The sequence below is a fragment of the Gadus chalcogrammus genome, chromosome 19, assembly GCF_026213295.1.
Source record: "Gadus chalcogrammus isolate NIFS_2021 chromosome 19, NIFS_Gcha_1.0, whole genome shotgun sequence".
NCBI classification, from domain to species: Eukaryota; Metazoa; Chordata; class Actinopteri; order Gadiformes; family Gadidae; genus Gadus; species Gadus chalcogrammus.
Window position 1 is genome coordinate 12042078 of NC_079430.1, and position 22113 is coordinate 12064190.

General features: G+C 44.8%; 1 protein-coding gene across 1 annotated transcript; it reads left to right on the plus strand.

Moving 5' to 3' along the window:
• The first annotated feature begins 178 nt into the window (after nucleotides 1–178).
• ube2h (ubiquitin-conjugating enzyme E2H (UBC8 homolog, yeast)) lies at nucleotides 179–21423 on the plus strand. Its single transcript, XM_056578252.1, has 7 exons — nucleotides 179–438; nucleotides 14578–14654; nucleotides 16613–16687; nucleotides 16802–16841; nucleotides 17430–17482; nucleotides 20066–20194; nucleotides 21247–21423. The coding sequence occupies exons 1-7, from the start codon at nucleotides 386–388 to the stop codon at nucleotides 21369–21371; spliced, it is 552 nt and encodes a 183-aa protein (XP_056434227.1). The 5' UTR covers nucleotides 179–385; the 3' UTR covers nucleotides 21372–21423.
• The last annotated feature ends 690 nt before the right edge of the window (nucleotides 21424–22113 follow it).

Genomic DNA, 22113 nt, shown 5'->3' on the forward strand with positions numbered 1-22113 from the left:
TTCATATGTCAAAAGGATGCTGTGAAAAATTGGAAGCCAGAGTGTTTAAACCTTCTCATGATGCGATACAAAGCAGTGTCCTTGGGTTGGTTGTTTTTCAACAAAAAGCCACTGGTGAAAAACTACAGTATCCTTGGTCGCATTCATATGACGCAATACGCGGAGGGATCGGAGCTTGTGTCAGAGAACTGAATGATAGGAAACACAGCACAGGTCTACTGTTCGTTAGTGCTGAGGACGCGGACTCCACCGTAGGGACGTTTCGCTGGAGACAATTTCGAAGGCAAATGTTAACTTTCGGATAATACATTCAGCTAGACTATCTAGCGTTTAAGGGGCTGGTTTTCCTATATACATATTGGTGTTCTACAACGGAACAGCAGAAATGTCGTCTCCAAGTCCGGGTAAAAGGCGAATGGATACGGATGTGGTGAAACTGTATCCTTTCTGAACATAAACAACGCTTAATTGTTGTCGAATGAACTAACCTATATGCTTGTGTTACTGTGTGTTGTTAAATATGGCAGCAGCTATCCTGATACGTGTTGTGTTATGTGCATTGCAGATGTCCAGTAAGCAAACCAAGTTCCATCTCTATGCTCAATGTCTAGTATTTTGATGTAAACAATATTTTGCTAGCAATGCCTATAGTTTTCCGTGACCCCTTTCATTCGCTGCGACCCATCGGTCTTTCAGGGTGACTGTATTAGAAAAAAGTACTGGAAAATCAATTGTTGGCAGTTCAAATCGCTATTGTGTTCAAGACATTAGCTGACGCTACTGTAGGGATAGTCAAGAAGGATTCCAGCCCCCTTGTTTGCGCTATTCCATTTGAATGTATAATTATCTTGGTGCAGTATGAATTGCACAGATCTTCAGTGGTACATGAATTGAACGAGGGCATCGTGGTGTTTCTTTGTACTGTTGTCACTGGGGTACAACACTGGCCTACATGTTTACAGTGCTTGTTGACATATCGTTTGGCTGGCTGAGGAGACGCTGCCTTTGTTCTGACTGTAGTGATGTGGGCTCGCAGGTACAGCGCCTGGCGCTTTGTTTAGTGAGAGTGATGCACATCAGGTTGGTTTAAGGGTCTGCGTCTAGAAAACTTGCCTTGTCAAGCAGCTCACCTGTCAGTTTTTCTGTTCATTTTCATCTTCAAAATGGCCACCTCATCTTACTGTATTTTAATGTGCATAGGCATGTTATGGAGGCGTAATTACTATGGTCACACTGAGTTGTTTTCCTCCTGTTTATGGCAAGGCAGATGTAAAACGTTATTTATGGAATACAGCATTTTACATGGACTGTTTTGTAAGTATTATTGTAGTATTATTTTTATATATCTAATTGCCAACACTACTACTTTTTTTCCAGTGTGTTTTAGTCTTCTTTCAACTAGGAACATTAGAAAGGAAATTCACAACAATCGACCAAAGGGCCCCTGAACAGTGTTCTAGAACAGCAGTACAAACAACAAGTTGTGTTTTTGTCCCAGCATCACAGTGAATGGATTGGATAGCCTGTTTCTAGCTGGAAACCACAAGTAGGAGGGACTGTGTAACAGCTGACGGGATGGCTGTAATAGTCAGTCAAATATGACCAGAGAGTGGCCAGTCAGCACAAGGGAAAGGCCTTATGGACCGAATGATTCATTGTTGAAAAAAGGATTAGCTTCAGCCACTTTTTGTATCAGTTATTTTAAGTCCTCATGTGTAATTTGCCTGTTTTGTACGCCTTTTTATCCTCCCAATAAAACCCCTTCCCAATCTTTTAGCCAGAATTAGGATTGCAGTGCTATTTTCAGAGTTCTTGTATAACCAGTTTGATCCAGTCTATACATTGACTGTTCTCCATTTGGTCGATAATTCAGTTTTTTTTGGCCTGCTGATTATATCATTTCTAGTTTTGGCTTTTAGCAATGCTTATTTGAGAAAGCAGGTTTTTTTTCTAATATCTGTTCCCTGTTCAACCAAAACACTAATTCCCTTACTCGCACGCACGCACACACACACACACACACACACAACCCAGTCTAGTATGCAACGGCTGCCAGTGGTCTTAGTGGAACACAGAGCAAGTGTTGTGCAAAGGATTGCAGCATATACACCCAGATACATAGATGGACAGACGACAGTTCCACATTTTGCTCAGCTGTAGCCTTTTGGCTCTTTCCTTTGTGGCTCTCGTTCCCTGACTGGCGAGTGCATGTTTCTCGTTGGCCACCTGTTGGGTTGAGAACCGGTTGGTTCCAAAGTTGAGTGAGTGACCATGAGAGCACACTAGCAGATTGCATTTTTTAGGAGTTTATATTTTGGTTTTGATCCAAAGATTATCAGTGATGATCAATATGTATGTGGGTGGGTGGGTTATTTAAACAGCCTATTGTTTACTACTGTGTATAGATACAGAGCGATCTGGCTTCCAATTTCAGGAACCCAGGGCCCTAGAGAGTTTTATCCCTAGAGGGGGCACTGTAGCTAACAAGCCACACACGCACACACGCACACGCACACACACACACACACAGGTCTGCACCCACACTTATTCACAGTGTGGGGGCCGGTGTCCTTCGACATAACTAAAAGCCCAAACTACGACCATAGCTTTCAAACAGCAGTGGCTCTTCCCTCTTGAGTTAACAGCCAAACCAATGCCCATCATTTGCAGGGAGGGCCACAAGAGACCTAGGAAAACTGGAGCAATGCTCAATCAGAAAAATAATGTCATGATGTCCTTGTCCTCGACTAGTCTGGCAGTATCACTAGGTAAACAATTTAATGGGCTTGTAGCACGATTCATTGTGCAAGTTAGGTCTATTCAACTACTTCTTTTTGAGTAGCACATTTTGAATAGAAAATGTGTCACTCAAAAGGAAGGGGAAACAGAAAAAAAAATTAATAACTGGAGCACTTGTGAACATTAGAAATATTACTAATAACCTTAATATTGTGCATAAAGAGTTTTTTTTCACAATGTATTTGTCTCACATAGCAAATAGGGCTGTCAGTTCATTAATTTCTGCATATACTTTCACCTGTATAATCATATTATATAGTGTACGTATTTTTTTAATCAATTAATCTCTACACCACAAAAGATGAATACAAAACTAATGTCATCAAGACATTGCTCCTTTTAAGTTTCATTCATTTAAGTCTTATCTTTCATTTCATTCTTATTATTCAAATGAACACTCAAAATATATGGCCAAAGCCATCAATCAATCTAGCAACAACTGATCTGTTAACTGTTATTAACATTGAACAGAAATGGCATCTTCTCTAAAACAAAGAATCTTACGTACATGTACAACTCCGCATAATTTTTCAAACTGACCAAATTAATCACCTCCACATCAGTCAATACATCTTAAAGGACAGCTAGCAAAAAGTCTTTCACCGTTTCAGAACCTGTAAAGTTTTTTTTTTTTTTTTTTACCAATAATCCATGCAACACAGAGTGGCTATGTTACTCCTCTGTAGCACTTAATGGCGCCGAGCCATTAAGTGCTACCCTCTGTTAGTAATTCCCTCTGTACTTTCACTTTGATTTGACGAGCATCCAAGCCCATCGGATATGTTCCATTGAAGTCAGAGTGATGTGTCTGATGCAGTGCCTTTGCAGGTTTTGTTATTTTCGCGATTGACTTGTTGCAGATCAAACATATAGGCTTTGGTCCAACGATACGATATATTTCACAGTCCACTCCTCATTGAACGGATGGTTTTCATTGTGTACCCTAGGCCTATTCAATGTGGACATGATGGTAGCTCTCAAACTTTTTGCCACATCAGAGACAGATGTTGGAGTGTGCAAGGTCATGGGCGGGTCGTGGGGGCGGGACAACGTGGATGAAACGGCTTCCTACTGGCTCTCGTTTTTGCTCAGAAACAGCTTTTTCTTCGGGGAAATAGGTTTCGATACTCGGCCTGGTGTAAGTGCTTGTCCTATGGCCCTCGTTGATTCTTCAAAGGCGCGTTCCCTGTACGAATGCCATTGCACACTAAGCCCCTTGGAATTTGAGAACTGGTAGATTACAAAAGGCTTAAGCCTATTGTGTGTGATGAGACAAGCTCTTATGTTACCGGTGACCTCGTGTCTATAGGTCGTTGTTTGGGGGGAGTATATCCCGTTTGAGTATATAGTGCAGGTGTAAAGGGAATAGAAAACATTTAATTTGACATAGTGAGTCCCCAAATATACAACCAACCCACACATTGAACCGTAATACAGACAAAATCAAATGTTTATTATCATGGAAGCTATGTGTCACTGTATTAATTCATACATTCAGATAGCCACGACCAAAAGAAAGGTCAATTTTTTACTGAATTCCGCCTTCCCCCGTTCACCGTTCGGAATCAAGATAGAGCACAGATGGTGGCTAGGTGAATAAATCCCCGCACATATCTTGCATGTTCTCTCTCGCCAGAGAAGCCAGAGGTGTGAGGGTGATCGCTCAAAGCGACAGCTCATTACACCGTGTTCGTGTAGGGTATTTTCATTGTTGGCTCTTCTTTTTTAATACAAAAGTTATGTTTGCTCTGTTGTGGCCGAAAGGCACTGAAAAAGACACAGGTTAGTGAAGCCTTTTCCAGAAAGACGAGCTGGAGGGTTTGTGTGTGGGAGTGGGTGGGTGTGTGCAATGTATGTGTTTCAGTCTGCTAGCATGTACCCTGACTATTGCCTATTCGACCACTTAGCTTTCTCCCGTCCACTCTGCTACAACATTCCAGTCCTTTATGCACAGACTAGCCAATCCAAGGCATTATCTCCCACTGGCCCCGGACTACATCCCTATTGTTCACCCTGGTTCTGGCATCCGGACAGCATTAACAGTTTATACACTGCTGTGTTCTATGCTACTCTTGTACAAGAGCACCTCCCGTTGACCCCATCACAGTGTTCTGCTGCTGCATCAGTCCGAAATAGCCCAACGCTACGCCGGTTTGAACGTTGTCGTTGTACGTAGCATGTAGCATGGCGTGTGCTAGAATCAACCAGGAGGGTAGACTTAACTGTAGTACCTCTAGGGAAGTGGCTAGCGGCTGAACCTCAAAGATGTTTGGGTGTAGCAAAGGAGATGAGGATAATAGGGAATGCTCTAGGCTAGAGATACAGCTGCGATGGGCGGGTTGTAACACAATGAGCTTTCATCGTTGGCGTGGCCAATGTATTCCTATGGAGTTGGTCGGATTTTCCAAAGTTCAAAGTTCAAACTATTTAAACTTTGACCTCTCAAAGCGCGTCCATTGAGATTACAGCTTTGTCTGATGTTCTAAAACCATCTGCATCCAAATTCCAACAGCATTTTTAATTCTGAAACTGAAATAGAATAGTTTGATGAGATAAAGGTACTAAAGGTGCTGTCAGTTCGCCAAAGCTGACTTCTAGGGCTTTATTAGATTGTGCACATCAGGTGTTGACCGCTTTAAGAGGAAGAGAGCTGGAACAGTTTGCCATGATGGTGAGGATGACACATTTTCAAGGGTCTTATGCTGTGACCTCTTCAAATATTCCTCTTCTATCTTTTATGTTGATTTCTTACTCGCTCTGAAACCCAAATCACATTTTTAGCTTTGTGGTCATCTAGACCCAAGGTTAATATTTAATCATTTAGAGGAACTTGGTAAGGCCTTATCAAAGGAATAGCCCAGTTATACTGAGCTGCTGCGGCCATTATGGGTATAATGCATATTCTTCGCAACGATAATGAATTTTTCTCATGTTTAGATATACAGTACATAAGTGATGCTAAGCATTGGGGATTTATTTGCTCAGCATTGTCTAACCTGACTTATGTTAGATTAATCGACCCACATACTATTTATTCCAAAATTCAACCTATCAAAATCCAAAGTACAACATACAAAGTAGTTTCCTGGTGGATGTTATTCATTTGCATATTGTTTAAAGCTGGAAGGTAGATGCACTTTTACAAAGGTTTCATTTTTTTGATCGGGTTTACCGATGATACAATAATCTGATCAATGGTGGCTAGGAGCTCTGTCTGAATGAATCGGCCCCTGGCAGCTTGACTGACAGCTCCGTGGCCCCCGGGACAGTACGAGGTTTGGGGCCCTCGCGGTTAATCCTTCAATACAAAAGATGAAGCCGCACACACGCATGACTGAGTTCCCTTCGAAAAACAGATGGACTGAAGTTCCTGTCGTTCTCCTGTGATTCTTTTGGCTTCCCCCCCTTGTAACACCAGGGAGCTCAACTGGCTAATATAGCCGGGATGGATTGTTCCTGCAGTAAAAAAAGAAAGAAAATTCCCTTTCAGAGCTGCCAATGCGCGGTGGATGATGAAATCAGAATAAAGAGCAGAGTAAGGTTCACACTAGGCGTGGCTGCCTAGTCTTGATGTATGGCGGCAGACTCTTATCCAAAGTGAACCAGAAGATGGTACAGTATATCCGTGTGTGTGTGTGTGTGTGTGTGTGTGTGTGTGTGTGTGTGTGTGTGTGTGTGTGTGTCTGTGTGTCTGTGTGTGTGTGTGTGTGTGTGTGTGTGTGCGCGCGTGCCCGTGCATGCATGCATGCATGCGTGAAGCTTGTTAGCTCCAGTGGTGCTTCAGGGACAAGTATCTATCTAGAGAAACTGTTGCTCGAATGGTAATCTTTCACCCTTAACTAAAATCAACCGCACCCAAAGTGTGGAGGAGTCCCACGGCGCTCCAAGTGTCTAAACACTGAAGTGCAGCAGTCAAAGTCGTGCTGATTTCATCAAAACGGCCGAACCCTTTTCTCCTTTGATGCATGATGGCCTGGATCTTTGGCCTTTGACCCTGCTCTATTTGTGTGCTTGCGTGCGCCTTTTGCTGTTGTTATGCTTGTTTCTGTTCGTTTGCTACAGGTTTATCCTATGCATGAGTCACTTCACTATGTAATGTTTGTGTCTGAAATGTGACCTGATTCGTGGAACAACAAGCGTTTCTCTGGTTTCTATGAGCTGGGTCAGCCAAATGGCATTTTTGCAAGGTGATTATCCGAGATTGTAAAAGGAAGCTTTTTTCATGTGCGTTCTGTGAACGATGTTGTGATGGTGTTGGTTGAAATAGCTGGTCCCATGGTGGAACAGTCTCAAAGGGGATTGGTATCCACGCGTGGGTGGCTGTGTTTGTTCATGTGTCACTGTCATGTTGTTGTACTCCAGATAGACAACATGTAATGCAAATGTTGTCTTTTTTATGCGTAGAGAGGCCGTTAATCCTTGTGTTTTCAAGTGTACCCTAGTGTTGGGTTCAATTATTTGTTTATTCCTTCAGCACGGAACGGGAAGCAAATAGGGACAGGAATCGTCAGGGACCTCACGATGAGATGTTCCGATTTCTGATTGCGTATAACGATAGCTATAATGATGCAATATTACAATTACTTAGTGCAATTTATATTTAGTGTTGTTTAATGTCAGCGTTTGTGGTTTAATTATTTATTTTTTATAACAACTATTTTTGACTGAACCTGTCAGAAGTTTTGCGGAGGCAAAGAATACAGATTCTCAAAATAACCGTTTTTTAATTCTTCTTCCTATTACATCGAGTGACTATGAATGAAAGCTGCACGTCTTCCACCGCCCAGTGAGTTGGGTTTGCTTAACGTCTCAAATGAATTTACATATTTCAATGAGTCAGGCCTCTCTGGGGCAGTATGTCTATTGATATGGAAAGCATGCTCTGGGTTTCTGGGACTGTTCACACAGGGACACCGCGCACCACGGCACCCACTCACCACGGCTTTCAGGAACTTCCGTTATGTTTATTAACCTCATCGACGATCCTCCCAACCAGGCTTCTCGAGCAGAGACTATTATTCTGAGTGGTCCGTCGAGACTTGCGAGTGTTGAGTTAACGGACCCCCACATCTCCAGTTGTCATTCATTGTTCTTCGAGTTCCTAAAATGGTGAGAAGTCCTTGAGGAGGTGGCTTTTGTGTGTCCTGAAACGACAATGTCCTGAGCTGTTTCGAGTGCACACTGCGACCATTGTGTTTGCTACAGCAGCGGCCCTCGAGCCCGAGTCGTGTTTACAGAAATAAATCCCGTGCAGGAAGAGGTACTCGACGCTCTTTCTTGCCTCCCACGGCGGTTCCCCCCCAGGTTTCCTTGGCGTTCTCCGACTCCGACACCGACTCCTTCGCCGCATGAATATAACCAGCTGGTCAGCTATTGAAGCTTAAAGGTGAGACATTATACCACCAGCTGTGCGCACGATTAGCCGTCACACTAACATTAGACGTCGCTCGTCTCGCCGTCATACATCTAGGTGGACACGCCCACTTGTGATGTCAGAAGAGACCAATTTTCAAAACGGCTTGTAACGGCTAATCACACTCACACCTGGTGGAGACCTTTTGAAGGTTTCTTAAACCTCAGTGTTTGGTGGTTGTGTTTCTTTGTCGATCGATGTCGATAGCGGTGTGATAAGGGACGGCGATCATGCAGCATACTGTATCGGGGACGGGAGTATTTCATGGTTAACCGGACCGTCAGGCTGAGTAGTATGACTCATCTGAAACAACAAGCAACAACAAAAACAAAAACATATATGTTTTTCAGTAGAAACGGTCTTGTTTCGACTGTGTCAGAAATAGACGAATTGCTTTGGAAAGAGGATGAGAACTGATCCAGTGAATGAACAGAACACAATAATGTCCTTGCTCCTTTCTTTAACTTTTTGGTCCAATGTCACTTTGTTCCTGGTAGTTGTTTGTCCTTTACATGTCCAACCCTCTGAGGCTAGAAAAGTGATAAAAGCCATGCAAGCTACTGCAATATGTACAATATATTGCACAATACATTGAATTTATATCACAGCATATTGCAAAAGCTGATAAACACAAAACACAAATATAATATTTGGGACCTTCAATCGATATTTGTATTCAAGCCAGTAAGAAACAGTAGAAGTTTTAACGGGCGAGGTTTGACCTAGTCGGGTCTTCCAAATGTCGTGGATCGGAGGTCCATGGTCCTTGCAATGCTTAACTCTGGGACTCCATTTGCCCATGTCTAGTAATAATAATGAATCCATTCCATACACTATTAGGGTTATTTCTACTATGGGTTCTATTCAAGGCCTATTTTATGGGCCCTTTTTATGGGCCGGGGAATGGATTGAAGGGTGCGAGGGATTTTCATGAAGCATAGGTTCGCAGGTTGGAATCAAACCTGATTTGCAACGAGGTGCGTGGTCTGGGTTGGCAGTTACTGAGATGCCTCATCAACGGTTCTCGTATTTATTTATTTTCGTAGTAATTTTGCTTAACCTTAATAGGTTGTGCTTCTTGTTTCAGATGAGTCACGTACTCAGCTGGACGGCCCGGTTAACCATGAAATACTCCCCGATACTGGGCCCTTGTATGTTCCTGGAAAGATTAGACCATCCCGGAGTTTAGTCAAACCAACACAAAGCTGGAGGCGAGGCGCACAGGAGCTGACACACTTTCACTTCATTCGGGAACGGAGTGCGGTTGTGTTGGCTGTCCCGCTACCACTGAGTCCACCTGCGTTCACTTATCAGGCCCGGCCTGGGACAGCCGGGATGGGTGAGGGGGGGGGGGGGATCAGCAAGCCCATAGAGTCAGCACGGGGCAAGGGATCACAGCCCAATATCTGGATCGCATTTGGAGCCGCTTCGACTTGCTATGTGTGTAGCCTTGGCTTGGAGAGCAACAGTCGGTCTTAATTCTGCCTGCAGCTTAAGCTTTTTTGACCTAGAGCTCACTTTACATAAGCAGCAGCAACTGGTGTGCATACTGCATATCACATACAGTTTGCACGTCTCGGTACATTTTAAATCCCTGGAGACTTTGTCGTTCCTAGCTTTCGCTGTTGAATTTGTGTCAACATTTCAGTGGTTAACGCATCGTTTTTCCTCAGCACTTTAGGTAGCTGTTTTTATTGTTGTTATTATTAATTATTGAGCACCCTTGGAGCTTTGAGATGAATGCTGGGGAGCAGAGAGAGCTGGAGAAGAGTAGGTCAATGGGCTGGGTCTAAGGGAGGGGACGTTTTGAGCTGATTTAGGCCCAATCCCATTTCTACCCCTTACCCCTTCAAAGCATGGGGGAGGGGTAAGGGGAAGGGGTAAGGGGTAGAAATAGGATTGGGCCTTAATCTCCCTCCCCACAGACCGGCTACCCTCTGAGTCCTGTAGCCCAGGACAGTTGCTGTGCTTCTCCAGCAGCCTGGAATCATCTGAGACGTCAGACTTGCTCGGCATAGGAGTCTCCGTGATGACCGCACGCCACATACTGTTAAAACACGCACACACGCACACACGCGTGCAGTCGTGTGTGTGCACACACATACACGCAGACACACACACATTGGAAGTTAAATGCACGTAATGTATGTATTGTTAACCCTTTCATATATTTGAAGAACATATGCTGTGCGCAAAGACATAGGGCTGTATATTGCTTGGATTTTACTCACATACAACCACAGTTTAAACACACTTATTTCATTGATTGAAGACACAACCAGCCTTTTGGAAAGTATGTCTTTTAAAAATGAATCAGCTCAGAGAGGTATTTCGCCTGATAGACAGACAGACAGACAGACAGACAGACTCATTCATTCATTCATTCATTCATTCACTCACTTTCTCACACTCGCACACAGAGCAAGGCGAATACAAAGCTTAGAAACAAAGATGTTGGTGGTGCTAGTCTTTAACACTTTCCCCGTTTCGGGGATAGAAAGCGATTCTCTTTTCACCTCTTTCCTTTTGTCTAATGGAGTTTCCACAGAGGTCTGTCTGCTCTACCTCTTTAGATGCGGGTGCCCGTCTTGGGTATTTTCCTTTGATAGAGAAAACTCTTCAGTGGTCTCACCCTGTCTGTGGCTGGCTGCTGTTTTCTCTTCGCCTTTCATCTGCGAGACCTTTTCATTGTGCGCCGTTCGCCCAGGGACTCTCCAAGAGTGTGAGTGTGTGGGGGGGGGGGGGGGGAAGAGAGAGAGAGAGAGAGAGAGAGAGAGAGAGAGAGAGAGAGAGAGAGAGAGAGAGAGAGAGAGAGAGAGAGAGAGAGAGAGAGAGAGAGAGAGAGAGAGAGAGAGAGAGAGAGAGAGAGAGAGAGAGAGAGAGAGAGAGAGAGAGAGAGAGGTATAAGACCTGCAGCTGTTATGGCAGATGTGCCTTTCAAAAAGGTCATAATCACTTCATTTCTATTTGTATTATCATTTTTCATCATCTTTTATTTGTATGAATCAGAAAATGTACAGCTGGCCCAAAATACATTGGCTAATTACAGAAGGCAACTTGTGTAATGCTGCTGCTGAATTAAAAGAAAACAAGACATTGTTGAGTGGATGAAATCTGTGAGGCTTCAGCCGCATTTGGCAGACGACAAGGTACCGGCACTTGCTTCTGGAAAAGCAAATGTGTATTCTCAATTCATGGTGTGTAAACATTTTGTCTTGCTACTAAGCAGAAGGTCTGACGTCTTCTGTGCTGATAGCCATTGAATAGCCCTGTGTGTGTGTGTGTGTGTGTGTGTGTGTGTGTGTGTGTGTGTGTGTGTGTGTGTGTGTGTGTGTGTGTGTGTGTGTGTGTGTGTGTGTGTGTGTGTGTGTGTGTGTGTGTGTGACATCAACGGGGATGAAGATGAACTCTGTCTCTTCTGCATCTATTTAATTCCTTCCCTATTTCTATTGGCACTCTTTAGACAGGGCATTCGTTGCCTCACAAACCACATGTATACACCAATCCACCAGGATATATAAGTATACATCTTAATGTTTTTAGAACTCCTGCCTCCCAAGGATGGTGAGCTGAGTGGTGAGTTATGTTGCGGCAGGAACCACATTGTTTGACAACCTGCTGTTTATGAGGTACCATCTTGTTTATTTGGGTCCATATTTAGCACGACAGGATATTTTTTGCGTGCGGGTGTCATAGCGGGATAGTCGCTTCAAAAGGGCAAAACCCATAACTGCAATTTCTCCAGACTTTAAAGAAGGGCTGCTCGATTAAGGAAAAAATCATAATCACGATTATTTTTTGTCAATATTGGAATCGTTATTATTCAAACAATTATTTTAGAGTTTGAAAACATTGCATTTATTCAGCAATTCAGAAGGACTTTGAAATTTCCCCGAAAAACTACTCAAAATGTTCAAGTAGAAAATGTCTATAAAATTCAAAAGTTATGTTATATAATAAATTAAAATTGAAGTTCTTAGGCGGGCAGAGCCAGGCTACCTACTCGTGGGCTCATCCTGCCTTTTTAACCTCCATATACTTACGAAAACCAATGGGCCCCCCAGGTTTGAGGCTTTCATCGGGACATTGGTGGCCAAAGTCTCTGCGGGTCTTAATTGAATCGCTCCTGTTGCCGAATCACCAAAAACAAAACGGCCAAATAGAGTAAAGGATAGAAGGGTCCTATTATTAACATGTCAGTGGGCTAGTGGTAGGAGGAGTGGTGCAGCCCTGGTTGGGGTATTAATTGGTGTGTTGGGGTAATACAGACCATTCTGAACAAGTGACAGTCTAGTGGACAGGGGTGCTAGTTCAGACAAACCAACCCCCCTGGTACATGCCCTGTAACGCTCACCTGTATTCTGATTGTCCTGGTGACCGCTGAACCTATGTGCTTCTAGTGTGTACATACTGAGAGGTGTGTGGGCATTTGAATGAGCTTAAGCTGGTGGTTATACCATTGCAGGCTGATTGGTTGATATTAGGCATGGGCTGCATCGATAACATTGCAGAGCTGCCTGAACGTGGATGGACATGCTAAACGTGCTGCAGCAGAGTGTAAACAACAGGGCAACTGGAATGTACTGTAGATACACCTTAAGGCTACCCTGTAGTGTCTTCTAGTGGGGTATGCCCTTACTGTGTATACTATTGAAATCAGGCCGGTTGGTTGGTTGTTCCAGTATGTGGTAAGGGTCGCTTACCACAACCAACCATTACATTGGTTGGTTGGTATATACATTCAGCCTGCCTGGACTCTTGTTAGTTGGTTTCACCCTGTTGAGCCAGGAGTGGGATCGCTCCGGGGGACGTTTCTGTATGCGCTCAGACGGCGGCACTCATCCCTGGTGATACCAGGGGATTCTGTGTGCCCTGCACAGATCCAGCCCAAGCTTAAAATAACCCTTGATTTGATTTAACCCTGTGAGGGTCAGCACCGCCACTAATGATGACACGCACAAGCGGAAGCAGAGTTATCGTATAACCACCAGTTTGATCCAGTCTATACATTGACTAATGGTTCGCCCTTTGGTTGATTATTCAGTTTTTTTGCCCTGCTGAGTATTTAATTTCTTGTTTAGGCTTTTAGCATTGCTTATTTGAGAAAGCAGTTTTTCTTTTCTAATATCCGTTTCCTGTCAACCGAAACTCTATTTTACACACACACACACACACACACACACACACACACACACACACACACACACACACACACACACACACACACACACACACACACACACACACACACACACACACACACACACACACTGTTAGTTTGGGCTCTATACCTTTCTTTTTACTTGGTTCTCCCTCCTACCTTTTGTGTGGTTACCTTGGATTTGTGTTGTGTTCCACCTGCTGTCTCTCTGCATTCTTTGCTTATATATCTCAGGGTTTTGCCGTTCTCTCTATTTCTCTCCCTCCCTCTCACCCCCCCCCCAGAAGATTATCTCCTTATGAAGACTGTAGAGGGATAAGTCTCACTGACATACGCATGGCAGTAATATCGGAGGATGCATTCATCTGAACGTTGGCGATGCTCTGTTGAAGGCAATCTATACCCTCAAAATGGTCGTGAAGACCAATGGGTGACACAGGGGCTACGACCGCAATTGTGATAGTCTTGGTTGGCAACATAGTCGGGTATATTCGTAAAGAGATAGATGCAGTGCAGCCTTCGAGGCTCAGCATTCGCTTCACATGGTCCGACAAGGTTATTTCCTGCGAATGATTGCGAAGATGTGTGAGTCATTCGCTTCTCAAGTGTTGTTGTGACAGAGGCAGGACCTTCTCATCAACACCTTCTGTTCTATTACCGTCATTTTTACAGCACTTTGGAGTACTTTAGACGGCAAATTAACTGCTAGGTCACATTTGTATTTCTGCATTCTTAAGAAAGATGTTATGTAAAAAGGCTTTCCATTAATTTTACAGGGTGACCTGTGTTGTGTTATTACCGAGTCATGGTCGTGCATTGACACCCAATGGTTTAGCTAACAACATCATTCAACAGAAAAACCTGTTGGATACAAACACAAATCTAACAGTTGTTAGAGGACGTCACATTTCATAGAGATGCTTGAGATTTTGTTTAATTCACAGATAATAGGAACGTAGCAAATTATTCATGTGTGTTTGTTTTCATTTTTGAGAACATTCCTATTCCCAGGGCTGGAAACGGGGGGGGGGGGGATTATGTAGATGATGTTATTCATTAATTTCTCACCTTGGTAACCACGAGTACGAGTGATCAGAAGATGGAATCACCAGGGAGACGTCCTAAATATAATCGTTTCAAATGTATGGTGTTAGTGTGTGCGTGCCTGTGTGTTCATGTGTTGTGTTCCTTAACACACTTCCAGCATCGAGAGCAAGCATGAAGTCACCATCCTCAGCGGACTCAACGAGTTTGTAGTCAAGTTTTTCGGACCTCAAGGAAGTAAGTGTTTATTTTTCTTCTTCTTGGGTTTGTTGGGTTTGTTGTGTTTGGGTTCAAAGGTTCGGTTTCATTTTACACATAAGTTTGTCCTGTGTAAAAAGTACTGTGTAATAAGCAATGTAACATTCTGTGGACTGCGTATAGGGTGGACTGGGAGGAGCTCCACTCTGACGGAATCTGTCCAGTTTCCAGCAATCCTTGGAAAAAATGAGATTGTTCGCACACAAAAGAAGCTGTTGATATTGTTATCGAATCAAACGAAAAGCATTGGAGCAAACTTTTGCGGATTTGTGTAAAGCATCAGTGTCTTGTGATCGGCTCTCCCGCTGATAGCAATGTCCCGGCAATGTTCCTGCTTTAATTCACAACACCACCGTATCTGCAGCGATCAGGGAATGTCCCTAGGTCTTCAGCCGGCACACACATACATTCATTCACACATGACCCGATGTAGAAAATGTAGGTAAAGACTGCATGTGTTAAAGGGGCTATAGAAGAAAAAGGGTGTTCCACACTACCCTAACTACACCATGTAGTTAAAGGCTGTTCCATAATGTGAATACACATGAGGGTACATGTGGTCACATTGCTTACCACAAGTGTACTTACACTGTAAAAAGGACAGTGTCTTTCACTTGTTGCCAAACATTCAATCAAATTGTGTTCATTCTTTGACCCGCATATTATTGTGACCTGAAGTGACCCCTAACCTTTTTTTGTGGAAAGGAAAAATAGATTTTTTTTGCCTTTCCACTAACCTTGCAGTGGAAAGGCAAATCATGGTTTTCAAATCAAGAATTTGTTATTAGGGGGGGGATTCCAAAGCCTGCCCTTTCAATCTCATCTGCAGCACACCTCCCTTTCCTCATCCTACCTCAAACAAAGCATTCCGAGTTCCGGAACACATTCCAGGACGTGTCACAGTATAAAAACGGAGCATACCTCATAACGTTATCGGAGACATCAGCAGAGCGCCTGGAGCTCCAGAGGACCGACCTCACGGAGGAAACACACCCCAAGTCTCCTGTCCCGCGTGGGACCGTTCTGACGGGTTCACCGGGGTGGATCCGGGGAACATAGACCAGATCCAGAGGGTTTTCCGGCTCCCCAGAGTGTAGAAAAACAACTGAGGCGGTTTTTAGAGGAGCGCTAGACTGGGAACAGCTGGAAATAACTCTCCGTCGCAGCGGCGCTTTCAACATCTGTGTGGGTGTGGCAGATGTTGGGAGATATGCTGATTCGATTCTTTATTGGCCGAAATACTAGGCCACTTATTATTTCAGCTTTTTATGAAGAATATTTTCCCGACACCCCTTGTAACCTGTTCATTTATGTACTAATGTGTGTGCGACGCGCACGTGCACACAACAGGCCACGGGGCTCCAGTTACGCATTTCTATTTTGGGAGACCAGAACATTCTGTACCCCTGTGTGTGCACGCATGCACACACACATGCACACACACATGCACACACACATGCACACACACATGCACACACACACAGCCCACACTCTGCCTATATGGAATCACACTTGTCTTTTCCTCTTATTCTGGGCCGTCAAACCCAACTGATGATGAGGAAGCAGTCATCTGAGGAACTCAACCAAAGCTCAAATACATCACTTCAAAGAATCTGAAAAAAGGAACCTTCGTGAGGGGCGGAGCTGCCGATCTATTTTTGGACAGAGAAAGAGAGAGTGCCCGAAAACATCAGAGCAAACACAAAACTATTACAAATTCCATGTATACCAAACTACCATATCATCAAAGTGTATAAATACGGTGAAGTATGGCTATACGTATGGCTATATACTCTCTCTCTCTCTCTCTCTCTCTCTCTCTCTCTCTCTCTCTCTCTCTCTCTCTCTCTCTCTCTCTCTCTCTCTCTCTCTCTCTCTCTCTCTCTCTCTCCATCCACATGGCATCATCTGTGTCTTGTGTTTCCTCTCTCGCCCAGCGCCGTATGAGGGGGGCGTGTGGAAGGTGCGCGTCGATCTTCCCGACAAATACCCGTTCAAATCACCATCGATAGGTAGGCCTCCGCCCGGCGTCCATTTTGGATCTCCCTGGTTCAAGGCTAATACTGTGTTTGGCAGTGCAATGCACCATGTCCCTCTTCAATCTTCTCTCTGCCTCTGCTTTGCAGGATTCATGAATAAGATCTTTCATCCCAACATCGACGAAGCGTGAGTGCCAACGCATACAACTCAATGATTGTAGAAGCCGTAATAGATAGTGTTGATAATAGCACAAGGCCAAAAAGACCAAAACCCTCATCTCAAACATCTCATATGAAAGAAACCACTGATCGATCCATAGGTCACAACGGACTGGGTGTATTCTCTCATGAAGTGGAGGCCTCCATGTTACAGGACAGTCGAGTAAAGACTGCAGTGCCTCCACCCACAGATCTACACCTACATTGTGGGATGAGCAGTGTGATGTGCAGATACCTGCCGTTGCCAATAATGATCTGAACGCCAACCTCTAAATCATAAAGCACACAGCTATGGCAGGACAAATGCAAGATAATATACCGTGAAACAAAACGATTCTAGTTTCTTGTGTGTATGTATATAATTTGTACGCTTAGGGCTTCGTACCTGCTATGAGGCTGATATCGGACACCAGGTGTATGAAGCGTGTTTGAATCGCTTGTTGACTCAATCTCTTGACTGGATGAGGTGGTTGAATGCATCAACGTGCCTCCGGTCATGCTTCTCCTAATGCGTCACCACCGTGGGCTCCCTTCCCTTTCTCCTCATGTCCCCCAGGTCAGGGACCGTGTGCTTAGATGTCATCAACCAGACGTGGACGGCGCTTTATGGTAAGCCTCTCATTGTGTGTGTGTGTGTGTGTGTGTGTGTGTGTGTGTGTGTGTGTGTGTGTGTGTGTGTGTGTGTGTGTGTGTGTGTGTGTGTGTGTGTGTGTGTGCGTGTGTGCGTGCGTGCGTGCGTGCGTGTGTGTGTGTGAGTAAATCTGTCATGGTATGGTAGGAGGCAGTGATATGCATTTTATCTGTATGTATTATTTTACAAGATATGTTTGGCTCAACAAAACCAAGTTCTATGCGATGCAAGCCCGTACATGCACATATGCTAGCCAGTGCGCGCAGCGTATGCTAGCAGGTGCACACAGTGTTTGCTAGCGTGAACATGCGGCTTATGCTAGCGTGTTTGTGTTGCTTATGCTAGCCCGTGCGCGCAGCATATGCTAGTGTGTGCATGCAACGTATGCTAGCACGTGCACGCAGCGTATGCTAGCACGTGCGCAGCTTATGCTAGCGTGTGCATGCAGCTTATCCTAGCGTGTGCATGCAGCATATGCTAGTGTGTGCATGCAGTTTATGCTAGCGTGTTTGTGTAGTGTATGATAGCTTGTGCGCGCAGCTTATGCTAGTGGGAAAACAGCATATGCAAAGGTGTGCATGCAGAGTGTTCTAGCGTCCTGCAGTGGCATTAGACACTGGCCTGATAGCGGCCCTAATCCACTTAATAAGGACGTGAAGGGAAAGCTAATGAGCTAATACCTTTTTAACCTATAAGGTCACGATACATTTTCCCCGTCAGCAATGATTCAATGTCGGCATGACTAAGAGCGAGAGACACTAAGCGAGAGGGAGGGAGCGAGAGGGAGGGAGAGCAATTCATATGCTGATAATGGCAGTCAATGCTTCACCCGGTCTTTTATCCTGGTCTCATTGTCCCCACCCCGCCCATACACCGCCTTTACCCCATCACTCACTCCCTCAGGTATCCACCTTTACCCCATCACTCACTCCCTCAGGTATTCATTCCCTCTCTTGACACCTTGCCATGGCTCTTCCTCCTTGTTATATAGCCTATTCATTTGTTGACACACACACACACACACACACACACACACACACACACACACACACACACACACACACACACACACACACACACACACACACACACACACACACACACACACACACACACACTCTAGTCTCCCTAACCGTTGAATAATATGAATGGCCTTGTGAGGATATGGTTGGCAGATGTGCTCTATTTATTCCCTCTGGGCATTCTAAGGTACGGCTGTCTCACTGTGGAGTTGGAGACCCAAAATGGTGTCTTTGAATGCACTTGGCTCAGAATCATCTTGCCGCTGTTTGATTTGGTGAAGCGTAATTTGAGCCGAAAGAACGCCATATGTGAGAGATTTTCACTCCCATGGTTGTGTTTGGTGGGGGGAATATGAAGCAGTTATCACATGCACACTCAGGAATTCAGAACTCTACTGATAAGAATCCGTCTCTGATGCAGTACATTGGAATATTTGGAAAAGAAATGCAAGGCAGGACATCAGACCAGCCTTTTCAAATACAAACCCTGTTGATATTTCACTCCTCGGGTTCTCATTGAGAATCAGAAAAACCGAGACGGCATCGGACCTGGTCCTGAAGTCCCACCACCTTCGCGGTGGCGTGGCGTCAAATTAATTTCCCGTTGATGCGAAAGGCGATAGACGGTGATTCGGCATCATCTGCCGGGCTCCTTCTAATTAGATCTTTTGTTCCAGTCCTCCCTTTGTCCTCTGGACGGCAGCTGCTCTGGCCCGCCTCGGCCGCTTTAAAGGCCTCCCGTGGAACAGAGCCAGCAGAGTTAACCGAGTGTTGACGCGACGCGTTTCCAGCAGCGTCCGTTAAATCCCTGCGAAATCTCTCTGCCGTCATCAGGCTTTTGTCATTTCTCCTCCATTTTATCTCCTCGTTCTTTATGGTGCGTTTTATGGGCCCAACAGTGACACCCAGTAGATGAATGCAAAACTGCGGTTTTCTTCCCCAGCTTGAGCCTCAGGCCTCTGGGACACATGCCTGGAAGACATGGTTTAGACACACTGCCTTCATTTAAATAGGCCCTCAACAACCCAACTTTTTAAGATTGCTTTCACAACATAAACGCCATCCCTTCTCCCCCTTTCCTCCTTTTTAAAATCTTTTTGCAAATATACATTCTTATTAAATTATTTATATTTTGTGATCATTCTGTAAAGTCTTTTTATGTCTTTGAGTAACTAGAAAAAGTGCTAATGTACTATTATTATTTAAAGAGGTTGGCGTCCCTGTTAATTGACTTATAGTATTTATAGATATAGATATAATACAGTTATAGCATTTCAACGTCCAAGGGACCACAGAACATTGGGGACTAAGTGTGCCACGGAAATAATAATCTTTGAAAAGAGGCAATTTTTTCACAATTACTTGACTTCACTCTTATGTCCGTCATCCAGATGTTGCGACCCAGGCTAATTTGCTGCAAGACTTTCGTCTCTCTCTCTTAACCCACTGTGCATAAATGCCCCCGAAAAACTCCTTAAAACAAAAATGACCATGTGTTGCCCTCTGCCTCACCCCTCTCCCCCCTGCTCTCTCCTCCAGACCTGACCAACATCTTTGAGTCGTTCCTGCCCCAGCTGCTGGCCTACCCCAACCCCATCGACCCGCTGAACGGAGACGCGGCCGCCATGTACCTGCACCGGCCCGAGGAGTACAAACAGAAAATCAAAGGTGCCCTACCTGATTAAAATCCATGATGAATCGATGTTTAAAGGTGACATATTATACCACCAGGTGTGAGTGTTATTAGCCTTTAAAGGTCGTTTGGAAAATCGGACTCTTCTGACATCACAAGTGGGCGTGTCCACCTCGATGTGTGCTGGATAGATCAGTCTCCCAGCCTACCCAGTGGACTGTTGCAAACGTTGCTCATCTATCCGTCATACATCTAGGTGGAAATGGCATTCTGATGTCAGAAGAGGCTGATTTTCAAAACGGCTTGTAATTGCTAATCACACTCACACATGGTGGTATAATGTTAAACCCGGAGCTCAACCCTACCAACAAGGCCCTCCTCAAAGGGGTTTAAACCCAGTGGGGCTCGCCCCTTTGCCTCTTGGGCCCACAGCCCCAACCTAAATATACTGGAATAAATACAAAACGTTCATCTCCAAATTCACCTTAATGTAAATAATGTAATGAGTTAGGTGGTTTGTGGTTGGTGGGTTTGGGCAGTTTTCTGGTTTGGCGTTTAATTTATTTTTGGGGGCAATCTTCGACAGATAATCAGAACCGGAAAGTCACTGTTTTAGCTCAGAGGATGCTTTGTGCGCTCTGATGACTATCAGAACTGATGACTAACACGATAACTACTGTTATTTTGTCTTTGTTATTCACTGAGCTGCACCTGTGAGCCTGACGACTGTCATACAACAACACACAGAGAGTTTGGTGTGGAATGATAAATGCTGACACTAATATCTCTCTCTCTCTCTCTCTCTCTCTCTCTCTCTCTCTCTCTCTCTCTCTCTCTCTCTCTCTCTCTCTCTCTCTCTCTCTCTCTCTCTCTCTCTCTCTCTCTCTCTCTCTCTCTCTCTCTCTCTCTCTCTCTCTCTCTCTCTCTCTCTCTCTCTCTCTTCTTGCTCTCTTCATCTCTTCTTGCTCTCTCTGCCCTGTCTATCTGTCTCTGGGTGTGTGTGGGTCTGTCTCTGTCACTCATTCTGTGTGTGTGTGTGTTTGCGCCTCTGTGTGCCTCTTTCTGTCTGTTTCTCTCTCCGCTCCAGAGTACATCCAGAAATATGCAACGGAGGAGGCCCTGAAGGAGCAGGAGGAAGGAGCCGGAGACTCCTCGTCAGAAAGCTCCATGTCGGATTTCTCTGAGGACGAGGCGCAGGACATGGAATTGTAGTGATGGGATACCTTCCCCATCCTCCTCCTCCAGCCTCCCCTTCACCCCTCCCCCAACCCCCCCCCCCCCCCCCCCCCCAAGAGACTATATTTGATTTCCTAACCTTGAGAAAGCAGACTTATAATATTCATATTTAAAAAGTTGATTTACCTTTTTTGTTTTTATTATTATCTTATCTTATTGCTATCAAAACGACTAAACAATGATTTTTATGACGGCTTAGCCTTTCGGTGTTTACGACGTATGATTGCACCTTGTAGATCTGTAGGCAGTGCTCTCCCTCTTCTCTCTCTCCCCCCCCCCCCCCCCCCCCTGTGAACCAACCCGCTGGTGGAAGGTTCCCACAGTGGTGTATGTGGATCACGGGACCTAGCCATGTGACTGGCAGAAACCTGTCCCACAGACATACATGGTTTACAGGGTCCTCATCATCATCACTCCCCGTGGGATTAGATGAAGAGCGGCCGGGCGTTGGGTCAAGGACAATCGTTTTCTGTTTCAGAGTGAAACGCCTTCCTCGGGAGTGTCATCAAGGAAGTCCCCTGAGGAATTCCGTTTGGGAGACGCCCCACTTGAGATCTAGTCAGGAGTATAGTACCAAGGATATATATGCCACGAACTTGACCACCAGGTTGGAAGTCCCAGGGAAATACGTGGAAAGAGTGGGCAGTTAATGGATTTCCTCTCTTTACCTCCGAATAAGTTGGTGTTCCTGCTTTTATTTGGCCCACCCTGGTCACCT

Excerpts from the sequence above, each read along its gene's own strand:
- ube2h (XM_056578252.1), top strand. The coding sequence starts at position 386 with ATGTCGTCTCCAAGTCCGGGTAAAAGGCGAATGGATACGGATGTGGTG. Across the intron at positions 14,655-16,612 it reads GTTTTTCGGACCTCAAGGAA|CGCCGTATGAGGGGGGCGTG; the intron begins GTAAGTGTTTAT and ends TCTCTCGCCCAG. Across the intron at positions 20,195-21,246 it reads GTACAAACAGAAAATCAAAG|AGTACATCCAGAAATATGCA; the intron begins GTGCCCTACCTG and ends TCTCCGCTCCAG.